The 24,888-nt window shown below is 44.5% G+C and overlaps 1 protein-coding gene across 4 annotated transcripts in view; it reads left to right on the top strand.

Annotated features, from left to right (window-relative positions):
• The window catches only part of TTLL13 (tubulin tyrosine ligase like 13), a 307,481-nt gene that overhangs the window by 152,811 nt on the left and 129,782 nt on the right, over positions 1-24,888 (top strand). For all 4 annotated transcript variants that reach the window (XM_069625211.1, XM_069625212.1, XM_069625209.1 and 1 more), the window contains exons 6-9: positions 1,067-1,223; positions 10,589-10,732; positions 17,197-17,282; positions 17,385-17,610. In XM_069625211.1, the coding sequence (XP_069481312.1) occupies positions 1,067-1,223; positions 10,589-10,732; positions 17,197-17,282; positions 17,385-17,610 (613 nt within the window). The remainder of the gene's footprint in view (positions 1-1,066; positions 1,224-10,588; positions 10,733-17,196; positions 17,283-17,384; positions 17,611-24,888) is intronic.

Raw genomic sequence — 24,888 nt, 5'->3', positions numbered from 1 at the left:
AGGGGTACCACCCTCTGGACCAAAGAACCCTGTCCTTCTGGAACTTTGAGTTGCAGTTACGCATTTCCTTTTCTTTGAACATGTATACACTGCTTAAGGCCAAAGACATTACCCTTTCGCCTTAGAGTTAATTTTGTTAGAATGCGAGTCCAGAATAGTACTTTGGACATCTTGACATTGAGCATACCCTTCGTTTATGTTAGATGGGAAAATACCTCTTAGAGGAGGGACAGAGAGGCATTTTCCAACCCCATTTACATTACGGCAAAAACCATAAGTCCTTAAGTCTGTGTCACATTCCTGGTTCCTCACAATTCTTTATTTCATTTGTGGTTTGTCGGCTGCACAGACCGAAGCCCAAGGCACAAAAGGTCACGTACAGAAGCACCAAGTGCTGTGCGTCTGGCTTCAGTCTTGGCAGTGCGACAAGTCTAGGCCTGCATCAGCTATGTGAAGGTGGCATGGGAGGAGAGGGCCATGCAGCGCGGGACCCCCACCCCCAAAAGTACAGGGGAGGCACTGGGAAACTATGCAGCCTTCTCTGCCAGGAATCTGCTAATGCACACAGAACGCAACTCTCAGTACTGCGCATTAAACAATGAGATAAAATATTAAATAACATCTTTTTTTGTTGCCAGCTTTTAGATCACTTTTTTAATTTAATTCCAAGTACATTTAATTTTAATAACTGAAAAGTTTTATTCAGTAACACTCAGAACAAGTACACACATTCTTGAATTCAACAAAACCCAATAATGATGTAAATCAAGTTAATAGCTCATTTAATAAAGCAAAAAGTAGCCTCCATATACAAAAATTATGGAATATGTCAAGTATGCGTGCATTTTAAAACAGGTATGCAGCACTGCCCAAACAGGACAGGGAAAATGTGCATATGACTCTTTTGTAACAACAGTGTATTGTTGGTTGGGAAATGCATTCTGAAAAGGCACCAGGAAGGTCTTCTTTGAGTGATGTTAATGAATAGGGTTGCTTGGCAGCAAGCCTGAGCTCTCATTGTTCTTTGTGCATGTTGTCATTGCTTTCTGTCTTCCTCATTCTGTAGTTATGGAGATCTCCAGGCTTACTGCCGCATGAAGAAAAACAAGACCTACATCTGTAAACCAGACAGTGGCTGCCAGGGTAAAGGTATCTTCATTTGCCGCAACCCAAAGGAGTTGAGGCATGGAGACCACATGATATGCCAGCAGTATGTCGTCAAGGTAAGCCCCCTGAAAGAGGCCTCTTCTTAACTGCTAGGAAATAGGACACCATTGCTTTCTTTTTAGCCTCACTCTATGAGACCCCCATCATGTCAAGTGAGGTGTTATTTACTCCCCTCCTTGCCACTGAAACTGAAATAGGGGCACACACTGGTTAGTCCCTAATTGAACCAGTGCAGGGAGAACCTGCTCCCTCACCTTTTGCCTTTTTTTGTAGTACTCCTCTTCAACAGTAATCTGATCTGGTGCATTCCTTGGTTCTCCCTCCCACCAAGACTATGGTAACTTCCTCCTGTTCAGGGACCCCAGGAAAAACCAAAGGATACTATCCAAAATAGGCCAGCAAGGCTCATCCGGAGTGTAGTGTGAAACCAGGAAACCACATTTCCACCCACTTTGGAATCCCGCTGCTGGCACCAGATCGAACTAAAATGGACATTCCAAATCCCTGGCAAGTCCAAGAAATCACTATACAGCCTTTTGCAGGCCTATAATTAAGACCTGGGTCACCCTATGAACTCACTTAGAAACTTGAGATCAGCCTACAGACACTTGATCTTCTTTTACACGGTTTGCTTCAGGTGATCCTGAACTACATCTGAAGGCCATGATCAAAGAAGACAGACTCAATCTTGTTTGTTGTAATGACATACATAAGAGCGGTGCAGGCTGCAAATAGAAAAGAAACTCCTATGGAGGGAGGAGAGTCTTTGCTACACAGAGGCGAGCCTTCATTGAGATGCCGTCCTTGTGGTGTGGAGCAACACCGAGCAGCAGAGCCAGAAGTGGCGTGCAGGCCGTGAGACCCGGTAGCTGGAGGCCGCAAGGCAGGCAAGTGAGCGGCTCTGGTCAAGACAGAAATGAAGGTGGAAAGAGAACCATCTTCCCTGATGGCGCAACTACTGGCAAACAGTGGTGGGCTGGACGCCAGACAGGCTGAGAAAGTTATGAAAGTTGCTTGGACAGCCGCCAGAAGTATGAGAGAGTGCTAGAAGCCAATGGGCACACAGCCCCACTAAACTAAGTGCAAGAAATACACCAAGGCTGGAATAGCCGACCAGGCTATTAAAGATGGACAGATCTGACTCCTACGGAGGTAAGAAACCTAGCCAAGTGTATGAGGAATACCACAAGTAGCAGAAGCCGCAAAGTCAACTATTGTATTTGTGAAACAAAGACGCCAACCAGAGAACCACAGGACTTCGGGAGTCCCAGTGTCACAAAGGTGGGAGACAGTGAAGTGTCTCGTCAAGCCATCCTGAAGGGATTTTGACATTTGAAATAGAACCTGAGAAAAGGATGAGAGGGGAGCGGGAAGCCCGTACATAGGATCATTATTTCTACCAAGAGACTCTATCTGAAGATTCTGGAAACTATACAGTTTATTAAAGTAACTTTGAGACTGTGAGCAAGTCTACTCCAAGTTGGGCCCGGCTGAAGCCGACACTGAGGCTATTTTACAAGCCTCCCCTTTTCCCTTTTTGTTGGGTGTTTTTCTAAACGCGTAGGGCCAGTTAGTGATTAGGATTTGGACTGAAGACTTATTTTCTTTGGACTTGATGTGCACCAATAGTTTTGGTTTTGCTAGACAACTGTGAGAAACCTGAAGGTGTCTCGCCGCCGGCTAGTCCCCACGGATCTGTCATCCAGGTGGCCAGGACACGGCCATCGCTTTGGGATCCAGTTCCTGGGGGTGGACCAGTGCGGGAGGATTGCCTTGATGAGGGGTCTTTGGGGAGTGGGACACCAGATGGTGAGACGCAGTATCCCCTTGTCTCTAATACCCTTTCCCCATCCTACCAGGTAGGATACTTAGAAACTCAATCCCCCTCCCCTTTTTCCGTCACAAACAATTTCTCATGGCAGCTTACTGTGAGAGAAAATGGACTAACACCCGAGCCGTATACCTGACATGTCCCAACACAATCGTCTGGCAATGACTGATCATTTCACACCCCTGACTTCCATCACACTTCCCCCACACAGATAAAAGGCGGAGCACAAAAGCATACTCTGAACAAGGCAAAACACACGAGGAAGCAGCAGTTCCAAGATGGCAGTTTAATACGAGGAGAACGACAGCAAGACCAGAGAGGGTTGCAAGGAGGGAAGTGCCCATGACCTTTTCAGAGAATAAAATGTTACTTTCACGAGCCTTCGAGAATAAGAAACATCAGACCTGGAATTAAAGCTGAAGAAACCTGCATTTTGTGTCGGAGGTACGCAGGGCTCTCCCGCGTTGATACCTGGACCAGTCCCCTCCTTACCTTTATTAGATACACCTCGCTGGAGACTCTTTTTTTTTTTTTTTTCGCGGCTGATTGGCCATGATAATCACCCTGCGCTAAGTGGCCCTGCTAGATGCTCGGGCGGTGTCATAACGTAAAATTTGACATTCCGCCCACTAGCAATACGCAACTATTGCTATAGTAAAGCTTCCTACCGCCCGGCTCTCAATCATCAACACGCCAGCTGGGAACGCGTTCACGGCTTCTTTATCGGCTCGCGAGGCATTGTTGCCTTTCTTCTGTGCAATCAACTGAGTACAGAACGTACATTCGATTTCCGGATGTAAGTACTTCCCCGTACCTTGCCCTGCAGTTTATTAGTTTTCATTAGCGCAGTCAAGCACACATACTATATATGCCGCTCTCACGCTTCCACTTGACCTATGCTTGTTTGATTTATGCATTCATTTCGGCTGCATTTCCTTCTTTTCTGTCAAACAAGTGCATTTTCTATACTGCTTTCGCTGGCATTTTCTTAATTTTTCCTTTATGGCTTCTGCTTTTCCTTCTTCTTTTGATGTATTCCCACTCTGGCTGTATTGATTACTAGTTTTTTCCTTTGGCTTTGCAGGCATATTTCCTCTTGGCTGCTGAGACACATCTGAGCCCAGAAGTTTTTTGCTCTATGATCTGCATCAGACATGTTTTCCTCATATCATGTCTCATAAATACCTTTGAATCCCTTTAATAAGGACAAAGGCGCCCCGTTGGGCCAGAATAGAGGGCAGCTTACACAATATTTTATTGCTGGACTCGATTTGACAACCAGTCAATCTGTGTGGATTTATTCACCTACTCCGAACTAGGTGCGGGTGAGCTGGATACCTTTTTATTCTTTTATTCATATGTATCACTCAACCCTCCAGTGGGTGCAGAGCCTTTTTCCTTTAATGATTCATGATTTCACTACTACTTTCCTTTTAGTCCTCTTTCAGTTTCCATAAACAGACTGTTTAATTTCTTATTATTTATGTTCACTCAGGCCTCTTCACCCATGGCCCCTGGTGGCTTTGAAGCACTTTCTTGGTCCTTGTATACAGTCACCTTTAGCTCGATGTGTATATTTTGAGGAATTTTGAAGTCAGACTTGCAGTCTGTTTGAACGAAACACTTCCCCTTTTTAACCTTTTGTAATTTGTGCACTTTATTTTGCTTTTTATTTGCATCTGGAGTCACTCACCTTTGGGTGTCTTCATAAACTTCTTGTAAAGCTGCAGACTGGCTCCTTTATGTATAAAGGTTAGTTTTTTTGCTTACTCGCAGTTTTTGCTCTAGCTTCTCGTATTTTAAATGGGTAGCCCTTTGAACCCCCTTGTTTGAGCCCCCAGTTGAAATTTCAACTATTTTCGATAGGTCTTTGTACACTATTCAGTAGTGTTTGCAATTAGGTACACACATACTCACTAGTGATTTATGTTTATATGCAGGGTCCTCGAAAAGAAATCATTTTTGGGTTCTGATGAAGGCTTTGGTCATCAAAATCCTAGACACTAGCCGAAACGTCAATCTACCTAAAGAAGAAGTTGCCCAATATTCATATTGGTGGTCCAATATATGTTTACAACGATATGATACTGTATTAGGATTTGTTATATTTCCAATATTGCCTGTAGTATAGGTTTTATTGACGTACACCCGCAGTTAGATTTACATGTATGTTTGGCTGACAAATAGTGGTCCTCTGTCCCACTCTTTGGTACAGTTTCAACCTTTTTTTCACATAGGGTTCTTCAATTATACAATTTACATGTTATGTTACTTTGCATGATGAACTTATGAGATTTTGCAATCATTCATTGTTTGTGGTTTTACATGACTGTGTTCTTCTGTTTGATTTATTTTTGAACACGCATGTTATGTTTATTTATTTCTTTTTTTACTCCTCCTCTTTCTCCTTGTGGGTACATTTTGGCTTTCGGTATTTAAAACTGACTTCATGTATCAATGTATGTATAATGATTCATTATTGATAACATGTTTATGTATGCAGAAATACTCAGATTAAATACGAATATTGTTGTTTATGAAGAAACTGCATTAGCAAGGACTGATTATTTATTTAGTACTGTTTCGTGTCCGCTACTTAATGGTTCATGGAAAATTAATATGTCTATGCAAAATGTTATGTGACCTAATTTAATACCGGTCCACAGTCTGTCCTGTTTTTTCGATTTTGAAGGTAGTCGGATGGAAAAATTGTCCACCTCAACCTCTATCATTTTGACTTTGAAGTAGCTTTGCTGCAAGTTGCAGCTACATGTTGGGAACTCCCCCTTTGTACATGTCTCCTGCGTCGATAGCCAAGGCGGGGAGGAGTGTTTGCCGCTGTGGTACTGTCCTTGGCCCCTACAACAAAGCAGCGCCAGTATAGTCAGCACAGTTGGGGAGACTGATAGCTGACCGGTCTGTGTTAGAACCAACGTTGCAATCTGCAACATTGTATCGAGACATCTGAAGAGAACAGTGTGTGAAGCATAGGTGACGAGTGACCCGAATATAATTAAACATCAAAGGAGTGACTGAACTTTTGAAACCAAGATAGATTCCGTATACAGAGTGGTCCGGCGCCACGTGGGTGCTCATTCGAAGGTCTCTGTTAGGTATCCAACTGAGAGGTGGCAAATGTAAATAGGAATTGTGAAATCGAAGTGGTCCTGCAACGGGTCAAGCTAAATAAACCATGTGTCCATTCGAAAGTCTTCAATAGTTCATACAAACTGAAATTGGTCCGAGCCTGGCTGAGGGAGACTAATTGTGTAAGAGGAAGGATCAGAGCCCGGGTGAGGGGGATCCCGGGTGTACCATGAGCCACCTGAGAAAGAATATTCTCTGCACATTGGAGAAGGGGATCTGAGCCCGCAAGGGGGGGATCCAGGGTGAAGAGTGAATCAACTGACTTGAGTATTTGTAAGAGGAAAGGAACTTTTTGTTTGTTTTGGTACATCAGGCCTTTTGAATCAAGAGATTGTGATAAATAAAGAGAATTGGCACAGAAGGCCCTGATGCTGGTTATGGAATTGTATCCTTGTGCGGAAGAATGTAGAGAGTGTGCTATACTCGAATGAACCGCCTTGTCCCATGCTAAAAACATCCTGACATATCATTGACATATCAATGACCTTGTCCCGTGCTAAAAACATCCTGACATATCATTTTTGTGAACATTTCTTTCTTTTTCATAAACACTACCCAACACTATTTTTATTTAGAGGTAAAGAGTGGCAATAGTTTTATTTTTTTTAGTATAGGCCCTTTTATTTTGATGAATCTCCACTGGGACTGCATTACTATTATTTGATAGTCGTATCTTGCTCCCTCTGTAGATTTAGGGTTAGACAGGCGTTTATCACACCCTTGTTGAAGTTCAATAAACACCCTTGAACTATGGTCACTTGTGTCTGTTTTACTGTTGATACCATGCCTTCCTTACACAACAAACTTCCCTCATAGTGATAATGCTAGTTAGGCATTTTTGCTTTTATTTTTAATAAATCTCTTCACGATAACCCAACGTAATCGGAGTCCTTCTGGTTCACCACAAGTTCCAATGTAACTTCTTCCTCTCGTGTTCTCCCTTCTACAAATTTGTGGCCCAGGTCTTCATCTATTCCTGTGAGTATTTGTTCAAGGAACACTACCCTTTCCTTTAACCTCATGACTCAGTGCAGAACCGCCAGTGTAGGGCTGGGCTCTTGCAGGGCTCTTCTCTCTGGATGGTGGTGGGCTTCATGATGCATCGCGGAGCTTCATGGAGCTCCTGTACGGGTCCCCCCTCCATGACCGCACATGTGTTCTTCCCACCTTGAAGACTCAGTAAAAGTCACTGCTTCAGTAGGTCTACCATATTTGTCTTAATTTTATTTTAATTCCATAAGAAGAACATATATATCTTGTGCTATCCTCCTAGTCAATTATTGTAATTCCTACTCCCTAAATCTTAAGCTTTCCCTAAATAACCCACCCATTGCATGCTTCGAAATTGCTGAGAGCTATTTAGCTCCTGCCTCCATGCTAGGATAGGCTGGTTAACTTGACACTCACAGCTACTAGTTATTTTTGGCTCCCGAAGCCGGCTGGTGCCATACAAACATGCATATGTGCCATTAACTTTGAGTGTTGAGAATGTAAATAAAGAGGCATTAGGAAACATTTAAATGGAATGGGTCATACATAATGGGCAAACAGTAAAAGTGGACATATCATGTGGAAGTTAGATTTGCTGTGAGCTGTGTACTCGCTCCTGGTTGCCCAGAGGTAGCCCCTGCCTTCTGGGTGATGCCGGACACACTGGTTTTAGCTCCTGCTCATTGCATCTGAATTTTATGTAACCCTACGTTGCTGTGAGGTAGTGAATGTGAATTGTTCTTCATCCGACTTCTGACACCACAAGTGACAGACTGGAAGAACAACTGTCTGTGGATGTGCTGCCAGAACTGAGACTAAACACCAGCTAGAAGTTTTAAGGGTTTTATTAAACAAGTGCTCCTGTCCAGTCTCTCCTTTTTAGTTCCATTCCCGCTGCTTCTCCGTAGTCTTTCTACTTGTCCCCAGACCTTCTCCATCTTAGTTCCAATTCTTCTTCATCCCTGTCCTTCTCCTTCATCTAGTTCTTCTCCTGTGTCCAAGCCTTTTTTTCATCTCAGTCCTTTTCCTTCATACCAGTCCTTTGTGTTATCCTTTAACCCAGTCCTACTCCTAATATGTTATCTTAACCCTTTTTACACATTCTTCTCCTTCACCCCAGTCCTTCTACCTTGTCCCAGTCCTACTCCTTCTTCATTACAGCCCTTCTCATTCTTCAGCCGAGGCCTTCTTCTCTTTCATCCAGGGACTCTTTCTCCTTTGGCTCAGTCCTTCTACTTCATCCCAATCCTTCTCCATCGGTCAGTCCATCTTCTCCTCCTTCCAGTCCTTTGCCTTTCCTGGCAGTCTTTCCCCTTCTCTTTTGTCAAACTCCTCCTTTGTGCCACTCCTTCGTCTTCTCCAAATCCTTCTCACCAGTCCTTCTCCTTCATATCATTCAAACCCGTCCTCCTTAATCCCAGTCCAACCCCTTTTCTTTAGTCCTTGTTCTTTTCCCAATCCTTCTCCTCCTTTGTCCTGGCCCCTCACTTTCTCCTAGTTCCTCAACCTAATCTGTCCTTCTTTCTTCTAATCCTTTTGCTACAGGTGAGTCCTTCTGCTTATTTTTTTGTTGTTGTTGGATTGATTGATGCTTTATATCATTTATTTAAAAAAAACATAAAAGTAGTTTTACTAAATCCACTCAGCAACATGAACATCTTACAAATTCATCAATAAAAACACAAATAAAAACAGATGATTAAAAATATCACTGGATCAAGTGGCATTAACAATAATTTCCTTTGGTGGGTTTAGCACCGAGATGTGGCTCTAGAACTCAATCCCAGTAATAGACTTCATTTCTTAAGATCCACAGGTACTAGGGATTCTGGGTTATGCCAAAAAGGATCTAAACTGATTTTAAGTAGTACATTCTTAAAATGTAGAAACAATACCCAGGATTTCATATAATTATTTACCAAAACAGCCAACATTGCGCCCCTGAATTCCATTAGTTCATTCTTGGTCCATAACTTGACCCAGAATAGGTGGGGTTTGAGCTCTGCGTGGTAATCAATACCACTTTGACTAAGTTCCATTTTGACTGCTAAACTAAGGGTGCCTACGGGTACTCCCAGTAACTTCTTAAACTTGTTTTCCGCAATGTTAATTTTTGATATATTACAATGTCCCCAAAGTTGGATTTGTGCCCTGTTTGCTTATAGGGTCGGTTCAATTACAGAGCCCCCATATTTTCCAGAGAAGCTCAAGAGAGCCCCAGTTCTTCTACTCATAATTAAGTTACTCTTCTGGATATGAGAGCTCCAGTCCCCTTTGTAATTCAATCGCATGCCCAAATAGTCGTATTAATCAATGTATTCTATTTTTTTCCCATTAATTAGAATTTCTGCTTATTCTTAATCCTAGTCCTTAATCTGACTACTTCTACTACATTTTAGCACTTCTTCCATGTCCCAGTCCTAGACCGTCTCTTAATCCTTCTCGCTCTCTTCCCCCATCTGTATTGCTCCATCTTTCGCCTCTCTTTCTCTCTTGCTCTTTTTTTCCCTTTCTCTTACTGGGGAGTCTGGTGCCGGTTAAGGTGGAAATGGTGTAATAGAAGGTGAGGAAAGTATCAAAGGAAGGCTGGAGAGGTTCTGAAGGGGTTTTGGAGGCTGAAAGGAGAACATGTCATAATGTACAAGAGGTGTGTTCTGTTACGATGAAACAACCGCACCCAAGCCTGCATCTGGACCTTTGTGTGATATTTCTACATTTCAGAAATAAGTGCTTCATTAATTGGAGGGTTTTAGGAATGCATGGAACCTGCGTTCTGGGATTATGTGTGAAATGTGCAGGCATGGACTGGGTAGAGCAGCTGATTCCGTTGTTCTGGAGGTAAATGGTAAGGGGTGAATGCTGCTCAAATACTTCTCAGACAGATCGTCCTTGCATCAGTTATAACTAACATGTCAACATGAAAGTTGAGGTCCTCTTTGCATGGACATTGCTGGTAAACTAGTACCGGGACCTGGTACGGCACAATATTCACATCTTGCTGCAAATGTTATTAAGCAGTACAGCTTTTTGGCTCTGTAGTGAACTGACTGTTAGGGGCTACATGTTGGAGATCATTTACGAACCTGGACAATTGGTTTCAAAGGAGTGACTTAATATTATGGAAGATGCCAGACAAGATGGTACAGAGATCAAAAGCATTCTGTGCTTCCATAGAAGGCTGTGTAAGCTGCAGGCTTTGTGCCTCAGCTGCTGATGTAAAGTGTTAGAAGTATTTACTCAGTTAGCACAGGCCAACAGCTCACGTAAAAATAGTCACGCGATGACTGGCCTTTCAGCGTTCATGCCCTTTGAGCCCTGGACCCATCCGTTATGGAGATGGCCAACATTGATGCCTATACATGTAAAATGTAATGAACAACATCAAAAGCTAAACTTGTTGGTTTTGTCAATGCTTATTTTAATTAGATTTAACCAAAACATTTTTTGTTTCAGCCATTCCTTATTGATGGATTTAAATTCGATTTGCGAGTCTATGTTCTTGTCACCTCCTGCGATCCACTTAGGATCTTTGTCTATGAGGAAGGTTTGGCGCGATTTGCAACTATGAACTACATCGAACCCAGCAACCATAACCTGGTAAAGTATTTTATTTGTGCACAAAGGGACATGGCATTTTGGTTCCTACTGTCTCTTCTCTTTTGTGTATTTCGAGAAGTATGATTAAGAAGTTAGTATTCAGACCAGACTTTGGTAAACGGATCAATTTCCAGTGCTTTCAGAAACACTCGGTGGTAGGATTCAGAATGCAGTGTTTGAAGGAAATGATAGCATATATCACGTCCTGGGGAGTTCGGGTGTGACCTTTAGGTCTACCTGCAAATTCAGGCCTAGTAAATTAAAATCATCAAGTTTGCCTTTCACAAACAGAATTGTAAGCATTCCAGTAGCACGGCTCTAGGGGGAGACGAGTGGCCAAGGGCAAGGAGAACGTAGTGTAGCGTGATGATAACATGGGATAAAACAACGTTAGGGTTAGCAATAAAGGAATACACATTAGAGATACATGGGCACACTTGGACCTGATAGCCAGACCATGACCACTACAACTGTACACAGTATTAAGGTTAAAAAAGTGGGAGGGAAAAACAGACATCCAGTTTGCAGGGAGCCGGGTGCAACGCCAGGAGAGTTGCTAGGATTTTCTGTCCAGCCTTCTCGAATCTCCAGTTCCCAGCGTCCTTTCACTGTCTGTCATTGGGCGTTTCCTCGCATGTTTGCCCTTCTTGTCCGCCATTCCTTGATTGCAGATCATGCCATTTGAGCAAAAACAAAGGTTTTTTCCTAGATCATCACCGATCATGGCTTACCTTAACCCCAGAAAGTGATTATAATCAGGGGATAACAGCAGGTCGATTGTGGCAAGTCCAGGGAACACATATAATTCACTTTCTCGGACTAGGATCCTAGTTTGGAGAGACAGAAAATGCAGCGTGATCAAAGGTCACTTGCTTTAGGCTATGTGTTGGGGCTGGTGCCCTAGAGTCCTGGTACCACCCTCCACCCCACACCCCCAGCGGCTGTGAGTTCATGATCTGGGGGCATCCTTGCAGTGCTGCTGGCGTGAGCATGGGGGCAAAAGATGGCAGGATATATGTAGCTCTTATTTCCTCCTCGTGGGGGCTCTTGATCTGTTCTTCTTGTTTGTTTGTTTGTTTGTTTGTTTGTTTGTTTGTTTGTTTGTTTATTTATTGATTGTGCGCACCGGACGCTGAGGTAGCAGGGCGCAAGAGAACAAGGAAGTTTACAGCTTGGTCATAGACGTTACCAGTTACAGGTTACAGAGCAGGCAGAGTGGACATTTCTTGACTCTGCAAGGTAGTACAAGTGCAAGTGCAGATGAAACACAGTCAATCAAATCCATGGCAAACGAACAGTATAGCAAGTCAATTGCGAGCGAACAATATAGCGTGTCAGGTGAAGTACAAGTGGAGGTGAGAGGGGTGGAGTGTCATTTATATCGCATTCTCAGTGAGCCATTTTATGGTGTTCTTTCTGAAGTTGTTGAACGTTTGGTCAGATCTAAGTGCATGAGGTAAGGAGTTCCATAATTGCGCTGCCTTAACTGGGAAGCTCGATCCTCCAATAGTTGTTAGTTTAAATCTGGGCACTAGAAGGCAGTTAGGGCTGACTGTCCTTGTAAGTCTAGTGGGATTTTTTTTGTTAAAACGATCTGTAAGGTAGCGGGGCGCTTTGTTATTTAAGCATTTGTGGATGAGGGAGGCAGATTTGAGGTTGATTTTTTCTTGGGTGGAGAGCCATTTGTGTTTACGTCTTATTTCTGAGATATGTCTTCTTCTAGGGATACTTAGGGCCGCTCTAAGTGCAATGTTTTGGAGCACTTGGATTCTAGTGATGATTTGTTTGGTTGTCCCTATGTAAAGGGCGTTGCAAGTCTAATTTTGATAAGATGAGGGCTCTAGCTAGGATAAGACAGCTGTTATCTGATAGGAATTGTTTCCCGGCTCGTATTAGTTTGCATGTATAGGCCGTGAATGAGGCTAGTGAGTTCACCTGTTTGGTTAAGGATAGTGTCGCATCAAGGTAAAAACCTAGGGTTTTTACTTCTCTGGCGACCTTGATAGTGTTACCATCGATGATGAAGAATGAGTAGTTTTGGTTGAGTTTGGAAATGCGGGCTGCCGTACCCAGGATGATGAGCTCTGTTTTGGCATCGTTCAAGCATAGGCCATGGTTGGCCATCCATGCTTGAACGATGCTATAGACTCTATTCACCAGAGCCAGATCTTCAACGTAATCCCCAGTAAGTGGTAGGAGAATCTGGGTATCGTCTGCGTAGTTGGTATAGGTGATACCCAGATTATCGAGATCGTCGAAGAGTGGCTTTGTGAAGATGTTATAGAGTGTTGGCGAGACACAGCATCCCTGGGGCACTCCACAGGTGATGGGAATCGGGTCTGCTGCCGCTGCGGGGGAGAGCACCATCATGGTCCTGTCACTAAGGAATGACTGTATCTAGACTATAGCCTCCCCTGAGAAGTGTGCCGCCGAGTCCAAGTGATTGCATAGGACTCTATGGCCCACCAAATCAAAGGCGGCTGAGAGGTCTAGAAGGAGGAGAGCTAATTTGCCCTGGTCTCTGAGTGAGTCTATTTGGGCCTTTAAGTCGATAAGGGCAGTTTCTGTGCCGTGTTGCGGACGGAAACGGTATTGGCGGGCGCCAGGGAGATGGTTCATCTCAAGGAAGTTCTGGATTTGGGTGTACGCTACCTTGTCTAATATTTTTAGTAAGAAAGGCACCGTGGTGATGGGTCTATAATTTGTGGGAATGTTGGGGTCCAGTGTTTGCTTTTTCAGAAGGGGGAGCACCCAAGATTCCTTTAGATTGTGAGGGATGGTGCCCATAGTGAAGGAGGCATTAATAAGTTTTGTGATGAATGGGCTAGCTCTCTAGCCGCGCCCTTGATCAGTTGTGCGGGGCATTGGTCACCTTTACAATTAGAGGGTTTAAGAGTCAGAATGGTCTTTTCTACCTCAATTACTGAGACCTTGGAGAAGCGGAATTGGGTAGATTCTTTGGGTTTGGGAGTGGAAATTTTGTCCAACGGAGGTTGGGTTGGTAATGAGGCTTTCTTTAGGGCAATTTTAGTTTGGAGGTTGGCCACTTTGTTGGTTAGTGCCAGTTGTATGTCTGTGCACCAGGTTTTATTTTTAATGGAGTCATCCTGTACTGCGATAGGAGTTTCCAATTCTTTTAGGATGGAGAATAGCTCCTTCATACTGGAGTTGGCTTGAGTGATCCTGTTATTATAGGTTTCTTGTTTGGCCAGGATAATATCTTTTTTGTACTGCGAGGAGATGTTTATTAGGTTGGTTTTGTTTTCAGCGGTAGGATGCCGGTTCCATGCTGTTTCGCATTTTCTCTTCTGTAGTCTTAGGTTTTTTAAGTGGGGTGTAAACCAGGAGTTCAGATGCTTTTTTGGTTTACTATTCCTAAGTTTAAGCGGAGCCGCTCTGTCGAGAGCAAAGGACATGGCATTATTGAATTCATCCACTAGGATGCTTGGGTCAGTATGGTCAGGTAATGAATTAAGTTTGGGTAGGATGTGGGGCAGAATATTATCCGCTGTCATATTTTTCTTATTTCTGGTTAGAGTGGGTATGGCGGGCATGGGTGCTGAAACTGTGGGTCTTTTAGTGTTGAGGGTAAAGGAGATAAGGTGATGGTCTGACCATATTTGGGGGGCAATGGCTGTTATAGAAGGGTTACAGTTGTGACTGGCAATCCAGTGAAGGGTTCTTCCTTTAGTGTGTGTGGGAGTATTCACAATCTGCGTGAAACCTAGTTCTGCCAGGGTATTGGCTGTGGCCGTAGCCAGGTGGTCATTGATATCGTTGAACCCTAGGTTGAAGTCTCCTAACACTAAGGTTTGAGAGGAATTTTTTAGCTTCTCAGAGACAACAGTGGTGATATCTTCATTGAAGGTGCTGATGGGGCCTGGGGGTCTATAGAGGAGGTAGATATTTAGAGTTTGAGAGTTAGCGGTGGGTAGTTTGATAGAGTTTGATAGAGAGAAGCTCACAAGATTTAAGGGAGGGTGTGGAGGTGATTCTCATAGAGGGATCAGATTTGACGATAATTGCTAATCCTCCACCATGTGCGTCTGGTCTGTCAGCTCTGAGGATGGTATAGTTTTCTGGGACGGCCAGAGTGAGAGCCGGACCTGCTGCCTCGTGGAGCCATGATTCAGTAATGGCGATGAAGTCAAGGTCATTTTTCCGTATGACATCTGCTATGTCAGTAGCATGAGCGACTAATGATCTGGCATTGATTAAAGCAGCTTTTAATTCAGGTTCTGGCTGCGCTGTGAGAGGGAGGTTGGCCATAGGTTTATTGTTTCTAGGGAAGAATTGGCGCCTGGGAGGGGCTGTGGCTACCAATGGTCGAAGTAATTTGGGTCGAAGGTGTTCCAGGTTAATGTTATATTTAATAATAGGTTCGAATATTTTGGGAAGTCGAGCCCGGAGTCTAAGGTTCCTCTGTGCTAGAATGCAAGGTTTGGAGATAGGTTGAGTGTGGGCTCCTGGGCCCTCTGTGGGCAGAAATGTGAGCATGGTCATATAGACAATGGTAAGTATAACTATCAGATTGGTGAGTGATGCTTGGTGGACTGGGTTAGGCAGGAAGGAGTACATAATGTTACTACTAGTAAACTAGTAGGACTGGACTTAGCTTCTAGGTTGGATACTGGGCAGAGTAGGCTAAGTACAGTCGTCAAATACTTAGGCAAGATAAATGCAGCAATCAGGTACTGGGTGATAGGCTAAAAACAACAGTCAAATACTGGGCTAAGAGCAGTAATCAGATACTAGAGGCAGCAAAAATCGGGTAGATGCAGCAATCAAATACAAGTCTAAAGCAAGATAATTGCAGCAATCAGGTACTGGGTGATAGGCTAAAAACAACAGTCAAATACTGGGCTAAGAGCAGTAATCAGATACTAGAGGCAGCAGTAATCGGGTAGATGCAGCAATCAAATACAAGTCTAAGGCAGCAGTCAAATACTGGGCTGAGTGCAGCCATCAGATGCAGGGCTAAATGCGATCAAATACAAGTCTAAAGCAGCAATCAAATACTGGGCTGAGTGCCTTTGAGTGTAGCGTAGCAATGGCTAGTACCTCAGTTAGTGGAAGTACAGTAACTAAATTGATTGGTGCCCCAGAAGAAAAGAAATCTGGCTCATTTAGTAGTGGCGCAGGCTAAGCTATTGGGCAGACTAGGTGTTAATGTCCAAGCCTAGTTTGAACAGGCAGATGGGCAGTAATATGTGGGAGTCTAAGAGTAAGGATTTAGATTAGCATGTAAATACAGAGTAAGGTCTTAGTCTAGCATGTAAATACAGAGTAAGGTCTTAGTCTAGCATGTAAATACAGAGTAAGGTCTTATTCTAGCATGTAAATACAGAGTAAGGTCTTAGTCTAGCATGTAAATACAGAGTAAGGTCTTAGTCTAGCATGTAAATACAGACCAGTGACAACATGATACGTGGTCCTGAGCATGACCTTGATGCTGACACAGTTATAGCTGTTGTCCTTCTTTAATAAAGTTGGATCTGTGATGTTTCCCTACAGGCCCTTGTCATTGTTGTCCGGTTACTCAAGCTTAGTCTCCACGTTGTGGAGAAGCATCACAACCCCCCTCTTATGTGGGGGAAACTCTTGCAACACACACTCTCCTCTGGCCCCTCCCCAATGCTTATCTCGTTTCCCGTGGTGACACACCTTGCAAGCCCGGGCCTGCTTACCCACTCCGACCCGCTCCGATGTCCCCACTCCTAGATCCTCCCCCATCACACGCACACACAACTAACTCTGGTCCCACTCCTTACATTGCACGCCTGTCTTCCATCACTTCCTGGTTCCTGCCAAACATATGAGCAGTTAGAGCATACACTGTTTCTGGACAGAGGGCCTTTTGGTGAAGGCAGACTGTCGCGGAAATAGTTGCGATGAGCATTGCGATGACCATGGGCATAAGAACCTAGCCACGGTCCCTCGGGCGAGGCTTCTCCTTACTGCCTTGCAGTCTAAGCTGTGATCTCAATTCAGCCACTTCTGAAGTTGTTGTCTGCCTGTGGTCATAAGTGGTGGCCAGGTTTGTCAGCTGGGAGCCCTTCATACAAGAGTTGACTCCGAGGGGTGCAAAAGGCAGGGATGAGACATGTTTGTGTTGTCATACAAGCCTCAAAAACTTCCTTTGAAATGAATGTGTTTCACATCTTTCTAGTTCTTGTTGTATAGTGAATGCTCAGGTCAGTGCTCCAGTGCACATTATGAAGCATGTTGGGAGTGCACATGGCAAAGGCACTGCTATTGAAGGACCCAGTAGCAGAACACGCCTGGCATGTCACGGATTAACGGATCGAATAGTAAGAGGAGCTTTATTTACTGCAAACGTGGGTTGAATTGGAGCGTTTTCTCTGCAAGAAAAAATCCAAATAAACATCAATGTGTATGATCTATGATCTGTTAATTAACACATTAACACATTTAATGTATACTTGTGTGTCTCTCCCAATCAGGATGACATATGCATGCACCTTACAAATTATGCCATCAACAAGCATAATGAAAATTTCATCCGAGACGAGACAATGGGCAGCAAAAGGTACCGTTTGCGTCACCCCCTCCTACTTCATGTGAACATAAACCGGAGCCTGTGCTCTGTTCCTCTCCAATGTCACTGAATCGTTCTTTGTTCTCTAAACAGGAAACTCTCGACCCTGAATGAATGGTTCAAGTGCCACCACTACGACACAGCCAGGATATGGGAAGATATTGAGGACGTGATTATCAAGACCCTGATCTCGGCCCACCCCATCCTAAAGCACAACTACCGCACGTGCTTCCCGAATCACGTAGCGGGCAGTGCCTGCTTTGAGATTCTTGGATTCGACATCCTGCTGGACAAAAAGGCCAAACCTTGGCTGCTGGAGGTAAATCGCCACTGGGGTCGTGCAAGAGTAGACATGTGTAGAAAAGAACCCTGCTTCTTGATGCAGTTACTTCCTCCTTTTCAATCCTATTGTTCCCATTAAGAGAACGATGCTCTCAATATATGAAAAAGACCCACATGTTGAGACTAAAAGATGTATAAACCAAAATAAGGTTTGAGTATTATAATTGGTTCTTAAGGACCGAGGAGTTCCCACTCTGTTTCAAAATATAAAGACAATTGTGTTCATTATGTTTAGTACACAAATACATACATGTCTCAATGAAAACTCAATTTCCCCAACCACCTTATGATATAATTATAATATATGATATGATATGATAGGTCATTTATAATGCACTTAACCAGAGGTTTCCAAGCGCGGACCGGGGGATAGAACCTGTGTTGCTCCGTGTCGTCATGCTTCAAGGCGAGCGTGTTGCCCCTGAGCTATCCTCCCGAGAATGACTTGTGACTCAAAACTTTTCAATCGATAGAAAAATATACAGACATATACAACATATATATATCTCTCTCTCTTATCCCATGAGTGGGGTTTATTTAAAAATGGCCATATTAAGGTGTTGCATCATCCATCGCCTTTTTCGCTCTACATGGCCTGTTTAATTTTCCTGGGCTCCCACAAATGCCCTGCACTCTTCAGGAGCTAGTTGCTGTTGCGCAAAAATGATTTTTTTTAGGATTTATTTTCTTGACTATTTTTATTGGATTATGAAATGATTTTCCACATTCGCCTTATGCTGAACTGTTTGCGGGTGTTCACTCCCCTGGAAAGAACCTGTACAATGTGAATTTCTCTTTTGATCAACAATAAACTGCTTCTGATTAGAAACTATTTCATATACCGACTAAAATTACAGGAATTGCCTGTATGAAGACTGCTTTGGCTGCCCTTCTAATGTGGGTGTCGGGTTACACAGGGCACCCAGGTAGGTTTGGGGTGGCTGTGCTGATGTAAGGGGACAGGTAAGCGCATACAGCAGGAGGATACACAAGAAGGAAGACTAGGCAAGGTCATTCAGAACAACAGAACATCAAGAAAGGGCAGACCTCAATGGTGAGCAAGAAGGGATGGGGACCTTGCGCTGGAATCCCACTGGGGGAGTATACAGAGGGTGGACTAGAGACTAACCACAGATATAAGGGAAGCTCAATGCTTCTGTGCAAGTTACTATTACAGGCACCTCTCCTTGCAAACCCATAGAAAGGGGAAGCAGGAGTGGCTTCTATGTCTGGACGCCAAAAGCACAAACAAGGAGTGTACTTGCACGAGACAAGAGCGGTATGGGTCCAGCCAGAACCTAGAGTGGATGCCCTCTGAGGGAAGAGAACTCAACACACTGTTACATTAAGTACACTATATACTACAAGTAAAATGACAGAAAGGAAGGGACAGGGTTTGCCTCCTAGGGTATACAAAGGAATACATGGAGGCACGGGTGCGGACACCATACAACACTTACCAGACACTTAAGAGCCCCAAAAGAGAAACAAGAGTTCAGAACAGGAAAACAGGAGCTAGGAAAGCAGAACATTATAGCACGGAACAGGCACATGGTAACTGAGGCAAAGAGCTAGTACCAGGAAACTGAGGCACGGAGCTGGTACCAGGAAACGGAGGGAAGGAGCTGGTACCAGGAAACGGAGGGAAGGAGCTGGTACCAGGAAACTGAGGCAGGGAGCTGGTACCAGGAAACTGAATTAAGGAGCTGGTACCAGGAAACTGATGCAAGGAGCTGGTACAAAGAAACCGATGCAAGGAGCTGGTACCAGGAAACCGATGCAAGGAGCTGGTACCAGGAAACCGATGCAAGGAGCTGGTACCAGGAAACTGAGGGAAGGAGCTGGTACCAGGAAACTGAGGGAAGGCGCTGGTACCAGGAACCTGAGGCAAGGAGCTGGTACCAGGAAACTGAATTAAGGAGCTGGTACCAGGAAACTGATGCAAGGAGCTGGTACCGGGAAACTGAGGCAAATGAGCTGGTACAAAGAAAACGAAGCAAGGAGCTGGTACCAGGAAACCGATGCAAGGAGCTGGTACCAGGAAACCGAGGAAAGGAGCTGGTACCAGGAAACTGAGGGAAGGAGCTGGTACCAGGAAACTGAGGGAAGGCGCTGGTACCAGGAAACTGAGGCAAGGAGCTGGTACCAGGAAACTGAGGCAAGGAGCTGGTACCAGGAAACTGAATTAAGGAGCTGGTACCAGGAAACTGATGCAAGGAGCTGGTACCAGGACTCTAAGGCAAGGAGCTGGTACAAAGAAACAGATGCAAGGAGCTGGTACAAAGAAACCGATGCAAGGAGCTGGTACCAGGAAACTGAGGTAAGGAGCTGGTACCAGGAAACTGAGGCAAGGAGCTGGTGCCAGGAAACTGAGGCAAGGAGCTGGTGCCAGGAAACTGAGGCAAGGAGCTGGTGCCAGGAAACTGAGGCAAGGAGCTGGTACAAGGAAACTGAGGCAAGGAGCTGGTGCCAGGAAACTGAGGCAAGGAGCTGGTACCAGGAAACGGAGGGAAGGAGCTGGTACCAGGAAACTGAGGGAAGGCGCTGGTACCAGGAAACTGAGGCAAGGAGCTGGTACCAGGAAACTGATACAAGGAGCTGATACCGGGAAACGGAGGCAAGGAGCTGGTACCAGGACTCTAAGGCAAGGAGCTGGTACCAGGAAACCGATGCAAGGAGCTGGTACCAGGAAACCGATGCAAGGAGCTGGTACCAGGAAACCGATGCAAGGAGCTGGTAACAGGAAACTGAGGGAAGGAGCTGGTACCAGGAAACTGAGGGAAGGAGCTGGTACCAGGAAACTGAGGGAAGGCGCTGGTACCAGGAAACTGAGGGAAGGCGCTGGTACCAGGAAACTGAGGGAAGGCGCTGGTACCAGGAAACTGATGCAAGGAGCTGGTACCGGGAAACTGAGGCAAGGAGCTGGTACCAGGACTCTAAGGCAAGGAGCTGGTACAAAGAAACCGATGCAAGGAGCTGGTACCAGGAAACTGATGCAAGGAGCTGGTACCAGGAAACTGATGCAAGGAGCTGGTACCAGGAAACTGAGGCAAGGAGCTGGTACCAGGACTCTAAGGCAAGGAGCTGGTACAAAGAAACCGATGCAAGGAGCTGGTACCAGGAAACTGAATTAAGGAGCTGGTACCAGGAAACTGATGCAAGGAGCTGGTACCGGGAAACTGAGGCAAGGAGCTGGTACCAGGACTCTAAGGCAAGGAGCTGGTACAAAGAAACCGATGCAAGGAGCTGGTACCAGGAAACCGATCCAAGGAGCTGGTACCGGGAAACTGAGGCAAGGAGCTGGTGCCAGGAAACTGAGGCAAGGAGCTGGCACAAGGTAACTGAGAAAAGGAGCTGGTACCGGGAAACTCAGAAAACGAGCTGGTACCAGGAAACTGATGCAAGGAGCTGGTACCAGGAAACTGATGCAAGGAGCTGGTACCGGGAAACTGAGGCAAGGAGCTGGTACAAAGAACCCGATGCAAGGAGATAGTACCAGGAAACCGATCCAAGGAGCTGGTACAAGGTAACTGATGCAAGGAGCTGGTACCAGGAAACTGAGGCAAGGAGCTTGTACAAGGTAACTGATGCAAGGAGCTGGTACCAGGAAACTGAGGCAAGGAGCTGGTGCCAGGAAACTGAGGCAAGGAGCTGGTGCCAGGAAACTGAGGCAAGGAGCTGGTGCCAGGAAACTGAGGCAAGGAGCTGGTACAAGGAAACTGAGGCAAGGAGCTGGTGCCAGGAAACTGAGGCAAGGAGCTGGTACAAGGAAACTGAGGCAAGGAGCTGGTGCTAGGAAACGGAGACAAGGAGCTGGTGCCAGGAAACTGAGGCACAGAGCTGGTGTTACTCCCCTTGCTGCTTGTAGATCCCTTGTTACCACATTGTGCACCCTCCCACGTTGATAGCTCACCACTCCCTTCTAGCTCTGCTTGCCTCCCACTGTGCACCCCCCTATTACTTGTAAAATGCTCTATAGCTCCCCGAAGCTAGGTATGCGCTCAATGAATACCCTAATAACAATAAAAGCAAAACACAACATTAGACGCAGATTCTGAAAAGGCCTCGCAATGGAAAACAGCCTGGTCACCTCCCCACACTCGTACCATTGGCCTTCACAGACTGCTGCCATTTCCCCGTCTCACTCCATTGGCCTTCACAGACTGCTGCCATTTCCCCGTCTCACTCCATTGGCCTTCACAGACTGCTGCCATTTCCCCGTCTCGCTCCATTGGCCTTCACAGACTGCTGCCATTTCCCCGTCTCACTCCATTGGCCTTCACAGACTGCTGCCATGTCCCCGTCTCACTCCATTGGCCTTCACAGACTGCTGCCATTTCCCCGTCTCACTCCATTGGCCTTCATAGACTGCTGCCATTTCCCCGTCTCACTCCATTGGCCTTCACAGACTGCTGCCATTTCCCCGTCTCACTCAATTGGCCTTCACAGACTGCTGCCATTTCCCCGTCTCACTTTTTCACTAGCAATATCTCTGTCTTTGTGCTAAGGGTGAAGGGAGGCAAGCCCTTTTAGTTCTGTGAAAGAGGCTGCCCGAGAGAGCGCCCCCTTCACATTCTTTAGAATGTTGTTTGGAAGGCTGAGCAATGTCTGAAACCTGACACTAAAGTGCCTTTGTCCATCAGGAACACATCAGACAATCAGAGCAGGTGCCACAATCACTGTTTGTTTTTTTTTCTTTGTTTGGGTTACGAGTAACCTTTACAAAAAAAATATAAAACACATAAGAACAGATCTTTAAAATACATTAAATAAAAATTTTGAATCCAGAGCATTCCTTATAATAGATCTTAATAAATAAGAATAAATGATTTATACATCCAAATGAACCTTAACATAAAATAAAGAAGTGCAGGATACTAATACATGCAAAGTGTTGTAGCAAAACTACATCCCTATCGTTTACATTTATCTTTTAGAAAACGTAGTATAGCCAATTGAAGTTTGACCCTAGGTCCATACAGCATGTCTTTCCAAAGGGCTTCCAGATCAACATTCTCTGGGTTAGGCACATATTTAATAAAATAATCAATAAGGGCCGATCTTAGACCCAAACATTGCGTCAACAAATGTTGTAAAGATACTTCTCCAATGTCTAAATCACAACAAAGACATTTAACCATATGAGGTGGCAAAGCTTGCCTTAGTCATAATCTCACCCGTATTGAGGACATTAAAACGAAAACGCATAAAATCCTGTCTGTGCTTTTTGCTGGGGAATCTTATGAGGTAGGGTTCAGTTGTTGCAATTTTTTTATAGTTGCCAATCATATGCGCATATAGTTTTTTGCTTTGTATTATGTTGACAGTGTGGTTCCAGTCTGCGTGCTGGAGAAGTATCTTCACCTTGGTGGGGTTATTGATAAGGAGTTCATTAGAAACCCCAACTAATGCCAATACTTCATGTACCTCTTTTTCCAAGTCACGCACTACTACAGGAGATTCCTTTCCCGCAACTAGACACTGTCCAAGGATTCCATATAGAGTGGATTCTTTACTTATAAGCAGTTTCCTGAACAAAGAGACTCTGGGCCAAAGAATTACACTAGAGAGCGAGTATAGTCCCAGTTCAAAACAAATTGTTGCCAGTGGAACACATTTCGGGAGATACCAAACCAATGGCCTTAGTAAATGTGCCTCATATTTCACAAAATCGCTCCTAAACCAGGACGAAACAAATTCCATTCCATAGCTAAACTGGGCAATCATTTTACTGCGATACATTTTTATGCAATCAATTTTGAGTAGTTGAGAAACCAATGGTGTCATTTTTTTGATCCAAATAATTGCGTAGATTGACCCTGGTAACGGTCTCAAAAATGGGATAAACTAAATACCTGAAAGCACGACATATGGTGAGTTTAACATGATCCAGAAACCATGCAAATTTTGCTGGTCTTTTCCTATGACTAAGTTGCATGATGAAAGTTTTGGTTTGATTTATGTCTAAAGCGTTGTCTGCCGTGTACTTCTTAAATGCAGACAAAACTCGTTGCAGACCCCTGGTGTCAAATCAAACAATAACACATCATCTGCATATGCAGTCCACGCAATCCGGGTGCCTTCGTCTTTTGGTGCAGCAAACGATGCCTCTTCCAAGTGCGGACCAACATCAGACAAGTACAAATTAAAAATAGTGGGGGCAAAAATACACCCCTGTCTGAGACCATTTCCTGTAATAATTTCCTCAGACAGGGTTCCCTCGGTGTTCAGTCGGACTCTTATCTTGGTTTCTGAGTGGAGATAGTATAAGATCGCTAGGAGCTCTGACGGCATGTCTAAAGCAAACATTGTATTCCACAATGTACCTCTGTCCACTAGATCAAAGGCTGAACAGAGCTCAATAGAAGCCGAGTAGATAGGTTGGCTACCTCTCTGTCTGGTCTGGTGCTGCATAATAGTTAGGAGAAGTCCACCTGCATCAGTTCCCACCCCTTTTCTAAAACCAAATTGCTGTGCTGACAATACATCCTTTCCCTCCATCCACACATGTATATGTTCAAGAACCAGGGAGGCAAATATCTTAGGATCAGCGTCAAGCAGAGTGATAGGTCTATAACTAGTTGGTATAGATCTATCGTCCCTTTTTATAAATTGGGACCACATAGGACATATGCCAAGTGATTGGAAAAACCTTGGTTATGAAAATGTTTTTAAACAATATAAAGAGAATTTTGGCCCAGAGAATCGGGTTGCCTTTGAAAACCACATTGGCTAGAATGTTGGGACCTGGTGCACGGGAAGACGAGTACCTAGCGATCATTCTTTGGACATCCTGTAAAGAGAAGGGGAGATTCCATGGACATAAAGAGATCTCATCCGGAACCACCCAATTACAAACCGAGGGTTTATATAATGAACCAAAGTGCCCTTCCCAGATAACCGAGGATATTGTCACACCTTGTTCTTTGACGTGCACATCCCCTCGTCTATTAACAAGGGACCAAAAATGTCGAGTATTGATTTTTGAGAGTGCCTCCAGTATATTTTCTGCATCTCTTTGCACCATGTTTGCTTTTAAAGTACGTACCCTGTAGCTCCATTGTTTTACTTTTTTAATCATTTCTCACAGGGATTGTGTGAATGGGAGTTTCTGGAGTTTCTGAATCTGACGATTTCTTTCTTTTTTAAGCTGATGGATGGCCGGGTCAAAAACATGGGTGTGAATAGTGCCTTTTTTCTTAGATTTACCAATCCCTTTTGGCCCCAAGATAACCTCCCTGACATAGTTGTTAAA

This window comes from Ambystoma mexicanum, chromosome 11, assembly GCF_040938575.1.
Source record: "Ambystoma mexicanum isolate Mex_15411 chromosome 11, UKY_AmexF1_1, whole genome shotgun sequence".
Lineage (NCBI taxonomy): Eukaryota > Metazoa > Chordata > Amphibia > Caudata > Ambystomatidae > Ambystoma > Ambystoma mexicanum.
Note: the sequence above shows the minus strand (reverse complement) of the source record. Positions and strands in the feature narration are given on the sequence as shown.